Genomic DNA, 18151 nt, shown 5'->3' on the forward strand with positions numbered 1-18151 from the left:
CACAGTAATGAAATTTATGTAACTTGTGTTACATTGTTTCCCAAATGGATTTAGTCACAGAATCCACATTTTGTACTGTGCAAAGCATAGAGACATGACCTTACTAGACTGATGTTCTTCACATTCTTTCCTTTAGAAAACCAAACTCACACACTTGGGGGGGTTCAAGGTCAGGGGGTTGGCATTTTGGAATTTGCAGATGTTCTCATGGTGACCTTCTGCTGTGTTTGGCATATACAGACTTTCCCAGTGGTCTTGTTTTGTACTGTTTAGAATGAGATTATAAAGATGAAAATGGAGCACTCCCTGCCATATGATAGAGATGATGTAAAATTAGTGCTGTGTAAGGATGTTCACAGACTGACTTCAGGACAGGAGCACGTTAACCAAAGACTATTTCAGGATACATCTGGCTTTGGGAGTATAGACCTCAATGAAAGGAGATGTGGGTGTGGTGGGGTAGGTGAGGTTGGTGATTCAGATGTGAAATTTAAACTTCGGTGCTTTAGTTCAGAGCACATAAATCATAGGTAGCATTTTAACATGGGAACAGGAAGAAAGTCTTTTTCAGACGTGGGCTTTGTGAATTTTTTTGTCTTTCAGGCCTTGAAGCAGAGACCACGATTTGTGGCTTTAAAGAAACAGCCAGCATATTTAGGAGGGGAGAATCTGGAGCTTCGTGATTATCAGCTAGAAGGTCTCAACTGGCTTGCTCATTCCTGGTGCAAGTAGGTAGAAAATAGGTTTGAAATTCTCTGTACTGTTTTTGGCTTCTTTATTTTTAAGTGCAAATAATTATTTCTGTTGTGTATTATAGAAACAAAAATATATGATTGAGAGAAGGCTTTTGTAGGAGTTCATATGTATGTGTAATACCATTTTAATCTGAAGTAAAGAATACTTTGTTAATTAGTTATTTGGGGATAATTTGTCCTAGCCAGAAACCTAGGTCATAACATGTTGTTTATGAGTGTGAATATAAGTAGCAAGTTAATTTGCCCACATCTGTGATGTGGAAGTCGTTTTTCTCGGGAAGAAAGAAGATGTCTGTTTTCCATTCATTTTCCTTCTAGGCCAGGGAAACCTTTCCCTTCATTTCTTGTGGTAGTGCTGAAGAATAGTGTGAAACACCCCCCTCCCTCCTAAGGTTGCTGTACATGCTATCCCATGTAGAGGAAGGTCTCTGATGGTTGAACCTATAAAATTGTCCTTACTTTTTGTAACAAAACCACCTTAATTTTGAAAAGGAAAGGTGTGACGATGAAAGCATATGAGGTTTAAAGGTGCTTGGAGGCAGTACTCATGGATGTTGTTCATCAGATCAATTGCAAATCTAAGTAGTCTCTGATTACTATGTGTCAGGCCCCATCTAGGCCTGGACAGTTTGAACAGTGAACCAAGACAGACCTAGTTTCCCTGTCCTCCCAGGGCATACAGTGTGGGAAGGATCTTTCATGCTTACCTACAAACTCCTTCCCCCACATGCAATTCTTAAGTGCTTCAGTGTTTTACAGTAAGGCAAAAATTCTTGTTTCCGAATTGAACTGCAGCCTGGAAATAAAACCACGTGAACTGGTTTCCTCAATGCCAAAAAGTGGTTTCTGGTTAGAGGTACATTTAGAATGCCTGCTTCCCAATGAAACCACCTATATTCTTTGTCCTATAAAATCTAATACAGCATCTAGCATTCAGTTATGAACATTAGAGCCCTTGGGGAGCTTCAGTTTGTGTGACTAAGGATGTAAGTCTGATAGAACTAAGTTGCGTAAAAACTGGTTTTGTTTCAGAGAACAGGGAGATCTCATGTTCCTAGAAGATAGTTCTAAAGCTAGGTGGAACCTCAAGAGATTGTGTGATCCAGCCCTCTCATTTTGTACTTGAAGGGTCTTAGCCACAAAGATGTCATGTGCAGTCATGTCACGACCATCACTGTCACACCGTGTGCTGAAGAGGACCCAAACAGTTGTTAGGCCCTAGTCACAGGAACCTTACATTAAGTAATATGCTGTTTTGGCCTAGTTTTAGAAAAACAGGGAAATCCATTCAAATCTCTTTCAGTGTATGAACAATGGCAGTTTGTTAGGGAGAGGAAATGTTGGAGAAAATCCTGTTTCCTCCCTACTAGCGTGGAAAGGTGAGAGAAATAGGGGGGAAATTACACAAAGGAACATAACATATCTGAATAGTGCATAAATTATAGAGATTTAGATTATAGAGATTTAGATTTAGATTTAGATTTATAGAGAGGTATGGCCTCTTCCTTCTCCCCTGCCCCAGTATATTTGCCTTTGTCCTTTTCTTTTCCTATAAAACTAGCCATTCTGTGGAACACGGAATGTATTTTTAAAAATTCAGTCTCTTCTTGGTAAATTAAATGTCTTGTATTTCTAATCCATTCAGTTCTTTGTAATTTGTCTATTATTTTTAGTTCTTTCTGGGTTATTGATTAAACATTTGTTATACATGTATAAACCTTTAATGGCCTGATTTTTCTAGAAACTCTTAATGTTTGCAGCCTTTTGCCATGTATATATTTCTAATTCCCTGCCAAAAGGGCTGTTTTCTATTTCCTGAACATACTTTCCTACTCTGGCCATTTCTTCAAGTGTTTTTCTTCTAGCTGAAAAATCCTCTCCTGTTAGTATCCTGTTAAAATATCCAGACTGTCTCCTAGAGCAGTGTTTCTCAAAGTGTGGTCCAAGGAATACACCTGCATCAGAATATCCACAAGTGTCTGTTAAAAGTACAGCTATTTGAGCCCTTTCCCAGATGTTCTGATTTGGTAGGTGTAGGGTGGATTCAGAAATCTGATTTGCAGCCTGTCTCTGCTGTAGACTGTGCTGTATTTAAAACAAGCTTCTGGGGCGCCTGGGTGGCTCAGTCGGTTAAGCGTCCGACTTCAGCTCAGGTCACGATCTCACGGTCCGTGAGTTCGAGCCCCGCGTCAGGCTCTGGGCTGATGGCTCAGAGCCTGGAGCCTGCTTCCGATTCTGTGTCTCCCTCTCTCTCTCTGCCCCTCCCCCGTTCATGCTCTGTCTCTCTCTGTCTCAAAAGTAAATAAACGTTAAAAAAAAAAAAAAATTAAAAAAAAAAAACAACAACAAGCTCCAGATCTGCAGCACATAGGCCTGGGGAGGAGTGTATGTAGCATTAAACAACCCAGCGGCATGCAGTGGAGTGGGTGGGTGATTTGAGCAAAGGCACGTGGCCATCAGGCTGTAGGGTTCACCAGCAGTTGGGATAGCCAGTTTGCCCCCCTGCTTTCTGTAATGGTGGAGCCCAAGGTCATGTTCTTGGATACCCCAATAAAACAAAACCTGCCTTCTGTGTTACAAGGGGTAGATGTAAAAGAACAAAATGCAAGGTAAAGAACATAGTCTGAATAAGCTCTTCCAAAGCTTGATTGTACTTAGATCACTTGTTCTTCTGCTGTTTTGTAGTTTCTACTACAAAGGAAATACAGTTGAGGCTGGTAACCAGTGCCTTGCTTGGTGAATTGGGAGTCATTGGTGTCCTTGCTGTTTGTGCACATGCTGGTTTGTGTGTGTGTGTGTGTACATGTACTAATGGTTTTGTTTTGTTTTGTTTTTATTTTTCTCTTCCTGCAGAAGTAACAGTGTAATCCTTGCTGATGAAATGGGCCTAGGAAAGACCATCCAGACCATATCATTCCTCTCCTACCTGTTCCACCAACACCAGCTGTATGGCCCCTTTCTTATAGTCGTCCCTTTATCCACCCTCACCTCATGGCAGAGGGAGTTTGAAATCTGGGCACCAGAGATTAACGTAGTGGTTTACATAGGTGACCTGATGAGCAGAAATACGGTGTGTAAACAAAAAGAATTGGGATAGAATCTGTGTTATAAATGTATTTTGGAAATTGACCTAAAACCATTATAGTCTTTAGTAACATTATGATTCCGACACTGTAATGTGCCCCCACTGTTGGGAGATTTATGTATCACAAAAATGCAACTCACATATTCTTTAAAATATGCTTACTATATTAAAGGAAAGCAATAGCAGTATGTGAATGGGGATTTGTTTTAGTTGGATTGCAGTATTAAGTTTTTCTTCGCTTTGTCTCATATTTCTAAGACTATTTTATTTATAATGGATTATAAGATGGAGTTAATACCCTGTGGAATGTTAATATTATTTTTGCTGTTTGAACAGAGAGATACTACTAAAAATGATCAAGTTCTTAGAGTTTGTTTCCCAGCCTTTTAAAATGGTGAGGTTGCATAACTTAGTAAGGTAGGAATAATGAGAAAGGACAATGGACTTTGCTGGGGCTATAGAAATGAGAATTATTTGTCTGTTCTCAACCTTAACTTGAGCATAGGGAACTTAGAACAGAGAGGCTTGAGCTGATCTCTGTTTAGCAGTTCTTTTCTTGATTATGAGTAATTTTTTTAAAAGCACCTGTTGTGTGTGAGGGCTTGTCTGTGCTGGGTGCCTTTTACAGGTATATTACCTGTAATCCTCATGATAGTCCTCATGATAGTGGACTCAGAGTTTAACACTTGTCCACAGGCCAGCTACAAAGTGGCAGAGCTGGGGTTGGGACAGAGATGTGTCTGGTCCCAGACCTTTGCTCTTTCATTACTGTGTGTTAGAGAAAACTGTTTCTGGGAGATTGCTTATCCCAAGAGAAAGCCATCAGGAATTCTCAAACTTTTGAGAGATATGTTATATATTATACCGATTGAAGCTTATTTTTATTAAATGTTTTCATTCAAGTCGTCTAACCTGAACCTGGTAGATTTGCAGATTTCCCTGCTCTAATTTTGAGTTTCTAAGCAGTTCTTAGCTTTGCTAATCTATTTGTTAACCATTATAAAAGAAAAACACTTCCTAGATGATGCAAAATGGCTTCAAGCATTGCATTCAAAGGTGAAGACAAAGTGAACTCTGAAAATTGTGGAGTCAGGGAAATTTTCTTTTCTTTTCTTAAATTTTTTTTAATGTTTATTTATTTTTGAGAGAGAGAGAGACCCAAGTGCAAGTGGGGGAGGGTCAGAGAGAGAGGGAGACACAGGATCTGAAGCAGGCTCCGGGCTTCAAGCTGTCAGCACAGAGCCCAATGCAGGGCTTGAACTCACGAACTGTGAGATCGTGACCTGAGCCAGAATCGGATGCTCAACTGACTGAGCCACTCAGGCGCCCCGAGTCAGGGAAATTTTCTATGTGGACTCTCATACTCCTTTTCTTTGCTCTTCCCACTTGGTGGTGATTACCTGCACGCACTCCTTGTCCTGTTTCCCGGTCCCCAACTTGACAGCCAAACTACAGGAGCCTTGTTATGGGCCATCGTGCCTGCTGGGTGGCTGATCACACTGCAGTATGATGGCCCATGTGCCTGCCAGACTCCCGGTCACAGTGCAGTATGATGGGCCATTGTGCCTGCTGCGTGTCCGGTCACACTGAAGTATGAACGTGTTAGTTTTTGTGTTCCTTTACATTAACATTATTTTCATGCATTTTACATTTTCATCCTGTAACCTTCCTTTTCCTTTTTCTTGGAGGCCACATCTTTCTGCTCTAGATTAATGAAATTTCTGACCAAGCCAGACGTTGGGAATTGTTCTGTTTGTTAATAAAAGTATTGCACTACCAAAGAGCAAAGAATAATAAAATATTCCTTAAGAAAATTCACATTCTGGGAGGTTGCTAGATCAGTTCAAGTCACCAGGGTTTAATTGCAGGTGGAATGCATTTTTTTGTCAGTTTTGTCAGATGTATTGGGATGGGGGCAGGGGGAAGTGATAGGTTATTTGAGTTCTGGCAGTAAAGTTTCTGCTGCTCAGTGATCTTTTAATTCTTTTACTGCTCTATAGTTTGGTTGCTTCAGTCAATTTAGAATGTATAAAATATTCATTAAATTCTAATCAGTTTTTTTATTTGGCATGTTTCTATGCATCTGTCACAAGACTGCTGGTGATAAGAAAGGTAAAAGTTGAAATTGTATCTTAATTACTGATTTCTCTTCTAGATACGGGAATATGAATGGATTCATTCTCAGACTAAAAGGCTGAAGTTCAATGCACTTATAACAACATATGAGATTCTCTTAAAAGATAAGGTGTGTAATTTTGTAGTGTGACTTGTCCAAATGGTGGGCTCTGTGCTTCCCGCTTGCCATGTTGCTTTTCTTTATTTAGTGAAAAACAGACAAGTGAACAAACAAAAATCCACAAAGAATACTGAGCTTATAAATAAAAATCAGAACCTTACAGTTGAATGGGACTTTCGATCGCTTAGTCCAATTGAATTAAATAGTAGGATGAAAGGGTATTGAAGCCAGTAACTTACCTGAGATTCTAGTCAGCCATTGGAACCTGGGCTTGATTGCCATCCCAGGCATTTCCCATCGTATCATCGTAAAGGAATTTCTCCACAACAGATGATGTGAATGGTCTCTGTGAGGAGGACGTAAAAATGAAGTTCTTCATATCCTCTCTTTTCTACAATTACTAAGAAATGTATGTGGCAGGTGGTCCCACTGGAGATAAGTGTAAATAAGTTCAATTTGGTGGCTTTTGTTGTTTCTGTGCTTCAGGGTTGGGGTGGAGAATAGGCAGAGGAGAATCTTAATTAAGGAGAGACTGCAAAATCACAGTTTTTGTTTCTGTATCATTTTTGCCCAGCATACCAATTTCTGTGTTCTTGCCGTGGGGCATGCAGCAGTATGTGGCATAAGAGATTCCCCCTCTCCCCCAAAACCTTTTGGATGGTGGTGTGCTCTTTCGAGTAGACACTAGTCTGGCAAAACACAGACTAAACAGAAGAGTCCTAATACAATTTTAAGTCCGTGAAGAATAAATGTTTCTGTGTATACCTTTGTGATGGCATTTGTACAGAGATAATTAACACTTGAAAGTACTTTGGGTTTCCTTCTGACCTGGTGGCTCGTTCTGTTTTGTTTTTACTTTAGACTGTGCTGGGCAGTATTAACTGGGCCTTTCTGGGAGTGGATGAAGCCCATCGGTTGAAGAATGATGACTCTTTATTGTATAAAACTCTGATTGATTTCAAGTCCCACCATAGGCTCCTGATTACGGGGACCCCTCTGCAGAATTCCCTCAAAGAGCTCTGGTCCTTGCTGCACTTTATTATGCCGGAGAAGTAAGCTCCTTCCTGTGTGTTTCGAAAGATGCTAGAATGTCTGAAATGCCAATGCTTTTTAACTTTTTAAAAATAGACCTTAGGGAAAACAGATGGCATGATTTGGGAACAGCAAAACATTAAACTGCTGCAGGAATAAAATTAGTAAAACGTTCCATAATAAATGTTAGGAGGCACAGAATTCAGCATGTCAAGGAGGAAAGCCTATTATCTACAAGACATTTGAATCTGTTAATGCTTTGGGGAAGTAATTGGTAAACAGGAAATGTTAGACCTTCTCACTGTTGTTATAAGGTAATCAAGAATTGAAATGAAGTATACAAGGTACTCAGTCTGACAGGTGTTAATATCTTAAACCCAAACCTGTGATAACAGAAGCAATCAGCATTAGCTATTATTACTCAGATCTGTAATTTACTAAAGAATCATAGAGGTCTTTATTGAAAAGATTTTTATGGGGGAGATGGTATACACGTTCATAAAACTTAGTTATCCAGCAGTATTCAGTGATGCTTGAAATGAAACCTAAATTTGTTGCCCTACCTTGGGAGACCCCGCCCAGTGTGGCACCTCGATGGTACTCTTGATTCGTCCCATCCCATCCCAGAATGGCCAGCTGTTCTGCCAGCTTTCCGTACCTTTAACCTGCCAAGCCACTGCCACTCTTTATCTGGGATGGTCTTTCTCCTCATCTTCACATGTCCAGGAACATTTTTGCCTGAGCCTTTATGACCACCTCCTTTCAGATTCTTCTCAGACCACCTAACCTACAAAAGCCTGTCAGACATGCTTATCACCCTACCCTGTTTTTTTTTCTATGTGGTACCTCACTGCTTTCCTTTCTCCCTCATTCATCTCATGTCATTAAATTTACGCATTCAGAAGTACCAAGGATCATGTTTACTTTATTCCTCAATGGTCCACATTGGCTGGAGTAGTATCTGGCATGCAGTAACTAGTCAAGAGTTGTCAAATTGACAGGGAAATGCTCCCCAATTTTTTTTTTTTTTTTTATAACTCAAAATATTTGAGTGCCTGCTATGTGCCATAAACTAAGCAAGGCATTTTGGATAGCATAATGAAAAACATGAGTGGTCTCTTCCCCCATGTGTTGTTAACTTTTTTGTAAACACTGTTGAGATGTAATTTACATATCATAAAATACATGATTGTAAGTATACAATTTGTTTTTTTTAGTAACTTTGTGGATTGGTGCAACCATCACCATAATCTAGTTCTAGAATAGTTTCTTCACCCGGAAAATTCCCTCTTGTCTGTAGTTAAATCTGCTTTTGTTTCTAGTCTGAGGCAGTCACTAATCAGCTTTCATCTCTAGATTTAACTTTTTTAGAAATGTCATATAAATGGAATCCTAATAAGTAATCTTTTGTTTTTGGCTTGTTTCATTTAGCATAATATTTTTGAGATGCACCTGTGTCATAGAGATTTATTTATTCTCTTAAAGTGGAGTAATCCTCCATTACATGTATCACCAGTTGATGGACATTTGAGTTGCTTCAGTTTTGGGCTGTTGTGTCTATCTGTGGACATTTGTTTTTATTTATTATTTTATTTATTTGTTTTTATTTATCTTGGTTGGATACTTAGTGAAATTGCTGGGTTGTTTGGAAAGTAGGTATTTACTTTCCATCTGCCATTCCTACCAGTTCTCTATACCAACACCAATACGTGGTATGTCATCAGTTTAGTCATTCTGGTGGGAGCGTAGTGGTATCTCAGTGTGGATTTTACTTGCATTTCTTTAATGACTAAAAATGTTGAACATCTTTTCATGTGTTCATTAGCCCTTTGTGGATCTTTGGTGAAATGTCTGCTTAAATCTCTTGCCCAAGTTTTTATTCAGTTTCACCTATTTTCTAATTTCTTTTGTGTTTTTTTTCTTTGTCGCATGGTTTTTGTTTGTTTGTTTTTTAAAGTGTGTTGGTTAATTTGAAATATTTAGGTTTTCCCAGATGACTCGTAATTCAATTTTGTTTTAGAGAACATGTTTTAAATGAATTCACTGTTATTTATATATGGTTTAGCATGTTGGGGTGCCTGGGTGGCTCAGTTGGTTGAGCATCTGACTTCGGCTCAGGTCATGATCTCACAGTGCGTCGGTTCGAGCTCGCGTCGGGCTCTGTGTTGGCAGCTCAGAGCCTGGAGCCTGCTTCGGATACTGTGTCTCCCTCTCTCTCTACCCCTCCCCCACTCATGCTCTGTCTCTGTAAAAAATGAATAAATCTTTTTTTTTTTTTTTTTTAATTTTTTTTAACGTTTATTTATTTTTGAGACAGAGAGAGACAGAGCATGAATGGGGAAGGGTCAGAGAGAGAGGGAGACACAGAATGTGAAACAGGCTCCAGGCTCTGAGCCGTCAGCACAGAGCCCGACGCGGGGCTCGAACTCACGGACCGCGAGATCGTGACCTGAGCCGAAGTCGGACGCTCAACCGACTGAGCCACCCAGGCGCCCCAAAAATGAATAAATCTTAAAAAAAATTTTTTTTATATGGTTTAGTATGTTTTCTGTTTTGGAGAATGTTCTTTGTATACTTGAATAATACTCTGCTTTCATAAGGTGGAGTTCTGTAAATGTCCATTAAGTCAACTTAGTTAATAAATAGTCTTATTCAAGTCTTACATACCTTTCCTGACATCATGGCTAGTTTTGTTATTGACAGTGAAATATTTTAATATTTAACTGTAGTTGTTGAGTGATCTGCTACTTTCAGTTCTGTTATTTTTCCTTTGTGTATGTTGAGGGGTTCAGGTGTTAGGTATGTGCACGCTTGTAATTGTTCTTTGTTCCTGATGTGTTGATCTTTTTATCATGAAATGCCCCTCTTTATCTGTAGTATTATTTCCTGTTCCTTAAGTCTATTTTGTGTGATGTGACAGCTCTTTAGCTGTCTTTTGGTAACTGTTTGCATGTTATGCTGTTTCTGTCCTTTTACTTCAATTGCTGTTTATGAATTTAAAAATGTGTCTCTTGTAGACAACATGTAGTTGGATCTTCCCTTTTTAATTGAGTCTCTGCCTTTTGAAGAGTTTAATTCACATTTAATGTAATTATTGATATGGTTGGATTTATGTCTACGATTTTACTTTTCTCCCCAATATGTCTTACTCTTTTCTATTTCTCCTTTACTGCCTTTTTTGTCTCAACAAATATTTTATAGTGTGCCACTTTAACTCTTCTGTTAACTGATTTTTTTAAAAAGTTATTTTCTTACTGGTTGTTAGGGTTTTTAGTATGCATCTCATCCCAGTCTTCTTTAGATTAATACTAATTTAATTCTGGTAAAATATAACAACTGTTCTCCAGGATGGCTTCGTTTTTACTTCCTTACTTGTGTTGTAAACCCAAGAAGACGGTGATAAAATTATTGCTTTATCCAGGCTTGTCTTTTAAAGTAATAAGAGAAAAACACATAGTCTTTCATATTTACACATTTATATTATCATTTCCAGTTATATTTATTTCTCCCCATGGAGATTGTCACTGGGTTAAAATCACTTCTTTTTAGCTTACTGGACTTCTTTAGTATTTCTTGTGAGGCAGGCCTACTAGCAACAAATTTTCTATTTTCATTTGTTGGTGGCTGTCCTTTTTTGACTTTTATTTTTCAAGGATAGTTTAAGACTCTTCAGAAGATGAGTAGAGAAGCTTGACCACTCTAACCATGCTGCCCTGACTACTGCGTTAGCAGATTAGGCTGAAACTATTTCCCTTTTTTTCAGGCACCCTCACTACGGTGTGCTTCTGGGAGTGGAGCTCCCTCGGCACCCCTCCTTTCTCTGCCTTCTCTCAGAGCAGAGTTTCTGAGTCTCAGCACTATTAACATTCTGGGCTGGATAATTCTTTTTTGCTGGGGGCTGTCCTTTGCATTATAGGTTGTTGAGCAGCATCCCTCGCCACTACCCCACCATATGTCAGTAGCTGTTCCCTCTTTCTCAGTGGTAACAACCAAAAATGTCTCCAGACATTCCCAGTGTCCCCCAGGGATTGGGGGACATTGGGCATCACCACCAGTCGAGAAACACTATGTTAGAGGCTCTTTTCCTGTCACACTGCACCCTGCCTATCCCATCTCCTTGTTGTCCTCTTGCCTGTCCTGTTTCTTCTCACCTGGGTCCTCTGTCCCTTCCACAGAGCTCTGTGAGTCGATAGTGGCCTGAGGATGGAGGCAGTTGCCCTCTTCTCGTCTTGAACAGTCTGTTGTACCTTCTGTAATGAGTACCCTGTTCATCACGTATTAGCATAAGGCCGAGTTTTTATAAAGCATGCTTTTCAAAGCTACAAGTGCCGTAAAACATAACATAGAAAAGTTTAGAAATAGTCAAATTGTCAATTATTTATTATTAACCTTTGTTTTCTGAAATAGAGTGTTTTCCTGTGTATTACTTTATCGTTTTCATATTGGGTCTTTTTGATACACTGGAAGTGTTTGCTTCAGAATGCTGACTTAGATGATGAAAATGTGTCCCTTGTCATTCAATAAGTTGGATGGACTGAGGTCAGTTTCAGGTCTTCTATGACTAAGGTCAATATCCTTTGGTCTTCAAATTCTAAGAGAAGGAGTACATCCTTCATAGCACCACTGAGATGAGATGAGACCATTCTACGTAGTAGGAGTCTTGAGGCACCATGCAACATCTGTGCTTGTCCCCTGAAAAAAGAATGTGGTGCATAGTTTCCACCCAATGAATGGTTAGCTAGATTTGCCCTTTTGTACTTGACTACTGGAGTGGATGGTAGGGATTTTGGCTCCTAATTGGTCATAATTACTTTTTTGCTATTTAGCAACTGTGGCGTTCCTAGTAGACATGATTATTCTGATAGTTCATCCAAAGTGTTCTTTGTGGCCAGTTGAATTACTTTTGGAATGATGGATTGGAGTTAGAGATGTAGTTTTGTGTGTGTGTAAGAGAACTTTTTCTCTTCGAAAGCTTTGTTTTTATTTTTTATTTTTTTTATTTAAAAAAAAATTTTTTTTTTAACGTTTATTTATTTTTGAGACAGAGAGAGACAGAGCATGAACGGGGGAGGGTCAGAGAGAGGGAGACACAGAATCTGAAACAGGCTCCAGGCTCTGAGCTGTCAGCACAGAGCCCGACGCGGGGCTCGAACTCACGGACCGCGAGATCGTGACCTGAGCCGAAGTCGGCCGCTTAACCGACTGAGCCACCCAGGCGCCCCGAAAGCTTTGTTTTTAAAGCATTGTTTTCAGGACGCCTGGGTGGCTCCATTGGGTAAGCATCTGACTTTGGCTCAGGTCATGGTCTCATGGTCTCTGAGTTTGAGCCCCGTGTCAGGTTCTGTGTTGACAGAGCCTGGGGCCTGCTTCAAATTCTGTCTCTTCCTCTCTCTCTGCCCCTTCCCTGCTCGTGCTCTGTCTCTCTCTCTCTCAAAAATAATGAATAAACATTAAAAAAATTTTGTAAAACATTGTTTTCAAACATTTTTATTTTTTATTTTTTTTACGTGTTTATTTTTGAGAGGGAGAGAGAGAGTGCAAGCGTGGGATGGGGGAGGGACAGGCAGAGGGGGTGGACAGAGGATCTGAAGCAAGCTCTGTGCTGACAGCAGCAAGCCTGATGCGGGACTCAAACTCATAAACCATGAGATCATGACCAGAACTGAAGTCAGGACGGTCAACTGACTGAGCCACCCAGGTGCTCCTCAAACATTTTTTAAAAGATTGTTTTTCCACAAAGATTCATGCAACTCCATTTTTTAAGGAATTAAGATTTACCTTTGTTTCTGCCTGAGCTTGGTATGCAGAGGACTAAAATCCAGTATTTTCCTCATCCTTAGCTGTAGTTCTTTAGATTCCAGATGGTGCTACAGAACCACTTGGTCCTGTTAAAGAAATGATCCACTGAAGAAAAATTATTGTACAGAACGGAATTAAATTTGGTCAGATAACTTTTTTTTTTTTAAATGTTTATTTAGTTTTTCAGAGAGACAGAGAGACAGAGCATGAACAGGGGAGGGGCAGAGAGAGAGGGAGACACAGAATCTGAAGCAGGCTCTAGGCTCTCAGCTGTCAGCACAGAGCCCAACACAGGGTTTGAACTCACGGACCTATGAGATCATGACCTGAGCCGAAGTCAGACACTTAACTGACTGAGCCACCCAGGTGCCCCTGGTCAGATAACTTTTGTACCTTCATCTCCTCAACTGTTACAGGCTATTACTGTGTTAAATTTTTTAAATTAATTAATTTTTAAATTTACATCCAAGTTAGCATATAGTGCAACGGTTTCAGGAGTAGATTCTAGTGATTAATCCCCTGTGTATAACACCCACTGCTCATCCAAACAAGTGTCTTCCTTAATGCCCCTTTCCCATTTAGCCTATCCCTCCTCCCACTACCCCTCCAGCAACCATTTGTTCTCTGTATTTTAGAGTCTCTTATATTGTCCCCCTCCTTGTTTTTATATTATTTTTGCTTCCCTTCCCTTATGTTCATCTGTTTTGTATCCTAAATTCCTCATATGAGTGAAGTCATATGATACTTGTCTTTCTTTGACTAATTTTGCTTAGCATAATACCCTCTAGTTCGATCCATGTAGTTGCAAATGGCAAGATTTCATTCTTTTTGATTGCTGGGTAATATTCCATTGTGTGTGTGTATGTCACATCTTCTTTATTCATTCAGCCGTTGATGGTTATTTGGGCTCTTTCCATACTTTGTCTATTGTTGATTGTGCTGCTATAAACATTGGGGTGCAGGTACCCCTTTGAAACAACACACCTATATCCCTTGGATAAATACCTAGTAGTGCAATTGCTGGATCGTAGGGTAGTTCAATTTTTAGTTTTTTGAGGAACCTCCATACTGTTTTCCAGTGGCTGCACCAGTTTGCATTCCCACCAGCAGTGCAAAAGGTTTCGTCTTTCTCCGCATCCTCACCAACATCTGCTGTTTCTTAAGTTGTTAATTTTAGCTTGTGATAGGTGTGAGGTGGTATCTCATTGTGGTTTTAATTTGTATTTCCCTGATGATGAGTGGTGTTGAGCATCTTTTCATGTGTCTGTTAGCCATCTGGATTTCTTCTTTTTTTTTTTTTTTTTAACGTTTATTCATTTTTGAGACATGGAGACAGAGCATGAGTGGAGGAGGGGCAAAGAGAGAGGGAAGAGCCCGACACGAGGCTCGAACCCATGAACTGGAAGATTATGACCTGAGCCGAAGTCAGATACTTAATCGACTGAGCCATCCAGGCGCCCCTGGGTGTCTTCTTTAGAGAAGTGTCCATTCATGTCTTTTGCCCATTTCTTCACTGGAGTATTTGATTTTTGGGTGTTGAGTTTGATAAGTTCTTTATAGATTTTGGGTACTAACCCTTTATCTGATATATTATTTGCAAATGTCTTCTCCCATTCCGTCGGTTGCCTTTTAGTTTTGCTGATTGTTTCCTTCGCTGGTCTATTATTGTTTTTTAAATCTAGAAGTTAGTTCTTTTTTTAACCAACTGTAATCTGTTTTCTTAGCACATGGTCTGTCCAGTCAGTTTTCCTGCATGGTGGCTCTGACCAGACTACTACCCTTTTTAGCAATTTGATCACTACCCTTATTAAAATATGTACCAGTCATTTACTTTGTAAGTACTATTCTGCAAAGCATGGTGCTTGGTATTAAAAATACAGAAAGATAAAGCAAGCCCCAAGAATTGAGTGTATAATCACTTGCAAAATGTACTGTATACCCACTCCACAAAATAACTCAGTAGAGCAGATTTCAGAGATGTAACCTCTTGGTATAAGATTTGTTTTTTGTTTTGTTTTTGCTTCTGCTTCTGCCTCTGCTGTCTAGGCCAGTCTGAATTTGTTTGCATATTTATCACATGAATTCTAGCATACTGTTTTCATTCTTTTAATTTTCTTCTTTGTTATTCCTCAGTAGAGTGAACTTCTATTTTTCTAAAATCCCAAAGTCTGGAATATTTAAGCAATCCAAATTGTTCCTACTTTTGTGAGAGACATATGTTATGTACACAAGTTGATAATAGGGATATATCTAAAATAACCTCTAGGCTGTAGCATGGTGTTATTGTTACGTTACTTACTGCTATAACCCTATACCTTTTATGTATGTGGTATTTTAAGTTGACAGTATTCTGCTTTAGAGAACAGCAAACTTTTTCTTAAAGGGACCTGATAAGAAACATTTCCAGCTTGTAGGCATTATGGTCTGTTACGGCTACTCATCTCTGCTGTTTAGAGGGAAAGCAGCCATAAGCCATTCATAAACCATTCAGTGTATACATAAAGGGATTCTTATGCTTTTTAGTAAGAAAACACTAAGTAGGTGAAAATATTTGTTGTCTAGCACAGTAGGGGAAGTAACTTATAAATAAGGTTTATATTTAAGTTTTTAGACTAATATAGTTTTAATTAACGATAATGAATGTTAAGTAAATTGAAATGTTCTCTTAAATTTGTCTCCCAGCTCTTCAGAAAATAGCTTGATATAGTGATAGTTCCTGATGTCCAGTTGCTTCATACATTTTGTGTGTGACGTGCCATCCCTAGCATTGAGATAGTTCAGTTGGCCTTGTTCATTTTAGTCTTCTTCCTGGTTTTAATTCCTCATTTATTTTTGTTCCTGGAGTATTTTCATAGAAGTGTGACAAAATACAACTTAGGTTTATCAGGCTGTAAGCTCTAGTGATGTGTTTAGATTTCTACCCCAAAAGATCTTTTTGCCTGAACTTCCTGAAGATGGCTGTTTTGTTCATTCCTAGGTGTTACCGAGGCAGGTGTTGACCCACCTCGCAGTGCATGGTGAAATGCGTGGCTGTTTATCAGTTCAGAAATGGCAGCAGGCTCTCTTGACGCCGGTGCACACTAGCGGTGCTGGCATTTTCTCTCTGACTTTCCATTTTACCAGAGAGTAGTTGCTTTGGAGTCTTACAGAGCTGTAGGAAATGTTGAGCTATTTATTCCGGGACGTGACTGGCCTCAACAGAGGAGGGCTGCCTGGTATCAGACGGCAGACCATGCAGCAGCGATTAACTGAGATTCCAGTGCTAGGCTTGGTCGATGGCATGCTCTCCCCTACTGAGCTTTAGTTTGCACACAGAACCCTGCTAGCTCCTCCAAGGGCATCATTGGCTTTCTAGTGGCAAAACCGTGTACTTCTTTCAATCCTCATGAAATAAATTTCCTTCATTTTTGGGGTTTGTTTTTGAAAGAAATCTGTTCACCGTGTCCTATTCTGGACTTCTGCCACAGGCCCGTTAGTAATCAAAGATGATTGAATTAAGATTGAAATGCAAGGGGGCACCTGGGTGGCTCAGTCAGATGAGCGTCCGACTTTGGCTCAGGTCACGATCTCACGGTTCATGGGTTCGAGCCCTGCATCACGCTCTGTGTTGACAGCTGAGAGCCTGGAGCCTGCTTCAGCTTCTGTGTCTCCCTCTCTCTCTCTCTGCCCCTCCCCTGTTCATGCTCTGTCTCTCAAAAATAAATGGACATTGAAAAAAAGTTAAAAGACGTTGAAATGCAAGGAACTTTCCTCTATAGAGTTGAGGCAGAATTATTATGGTGACAAGTTTTTTAATTCATTAAAAATTTTTTTAAACATTTATTTTTGAGAGATAGAGTGGGAGAGGGGCAGAGAGAGAGGGGGGACAGAGGACCCAAAGCAGGCTCTGAGCTGAGAACAGACAGCCCGATGTGGGACTCAAACTCACAAACTGCAAGATCATGACCAGAGCCAAAGTTGGGCATGTAACTGACTGAGCCACCCAGACACCCCTAAGTTTTAGAATTTATTGTTAATAAAATTTGTGTCTTCAAGTTCTAATACTATTAAATTGGTGTCACTTGTGTTACTGTTCTTATTTGGGGGCTATAGTTTGGTTACTGTCATCATAAATCCACTAATTTTTTAATCTATGAACAGTGAAGATTATTGATGGAAATTATGTAACTGACTTTACCTTTGAGTGGTGACAGCTGTAATATTGCCACTAATTCTCTTACCTTTGAATTTGTTTCCTAAGAAATTGCAGCTTATTAAAAGATAGCTTATTATTTTTTCTGAAGAACATTTCATAACAATAACTTATGTATACTTACTCATTGCATGTTATACAGAAGTGTCCTGTGAACTCTAGATCCAGTCTAAGAATTGGAAACCCAGTGTTATCCAGTGTAGACTGATTGGATTGATTCAGTGGGTTTTCTCCGTAGATTCATTGGATTGATTCAGTGGTTTTCTCTTTCCTTACTGTTTTCCCCTCTCTTGTATTCCTGAGCTAGTGACTGATAAAATTTATCTTTCCTTATAGGGAAGAGTCTTATTTTGTTTGTTGTTTGTTTGCAGATTATTTTTTCCATTTAGTTAATTGAAATTTTAGCTTGAAAAAATGCTTCTTTTTCTTCTCGGTTGCTTCTGTAATGAACACTGTCCTGTTTTATTTCCAGGTTTGAATTCTGGGAAGATTTTGAAGAGGACCATGGGAAAGGAAGGGAAAACGGCTATCAGAGTCTCCATAAGGTGTTGGAACCCTTCCTTCTCCGTAGGGTCAAAAAGGATGTAGAAAAATCCCTTCCTGCCAAAGTGGAACAGATCCTCAGGGTGGAGATGTCTGCTCTGCAGAAGCAGTATTACAAGTAAGCTATGGGCCGGGTCAAGCCTCAGTGGGATTAACATCAGTACAGAGAAGCCATAAGATAGACAGTTGACAGACTGCTTTTTTCAGTGATGCCTCAACACAGATTTAAGAAGCAGTATACTCATGGTTAGAAAGAGGAAGTTTTATTCTTGCTTTTTTCTTTGGGTGAGAATTTGCACAGCACTTTTCATTATGTGGGTAGTCCGAAGTATATGTTAAATTTTAATGCTAATCCCCTTCCAATAAACAGGTATATTTCGCTCAGTCATGTATTTCTTCTCTGCTACTCAATTCAGTCAGTTACTAAGATTCTACAAAGTGGCAGGCATTGTGCTAAATACTGGGAGTACGAAGATGGGTGGAACATGTTCCTGCCAGAAGTGTTGCTC

General features: G+C 39.6%; 1 protein-coding gene across 6 annotated transcripts in view; it reads left to right on the forward strand.

The window, feature by feature from the left end:
- CHD2 (chromodomain helicase DNA binding protein 2) overlaps positions 1 to 18151 on the forward strand; it is a 125320-nt gene that overhangs the window by 46534 nt on the left and 60635 nt on the right. For 5 of the 6 annotated variants that reach the window (XM_030317460.1, XM_030317459.1, XM_030317458.1 and 2 more), the window contains 5 exons: positions 604 to 728; positions 3609 to 3825; positions 5996 to 6085; positions 6938 to 7128; positions 17572 to 17760. In XM_030317460.1, coding sequence (XP_030173320.1) covers positions 604 to 728; positions 3609 to 3825; positions 5996 to 6085; positions 6938 to 7128; positions 17572 to 17760 — 812 coding nt within the window. Of the gene's footprint in view, positions 1 to 603; positions 733 to 3608; positions 3826 to 5995; positions 6086 to 6937; positions 7129 to 17571; positions 17761 to 18151 lie in introns of those variants that run through there. The other variant, XM_030317463.1, reaches the window with a different exon arrangement.

This window comes from Lynx canadensis, chromosome B3, assembly GCF_007474595.2.
Source record: "Lynx canadensis isolate LIC74 chromosome B3, mLynCan4.pri.v2, whole genome shotgun sequence".
Taxonomy (NCBI): Eukaryota; Metazoa; Chordata; class Mammalia; order Carnivora; family Felidae; genus Lynx; species Lynx canadensis.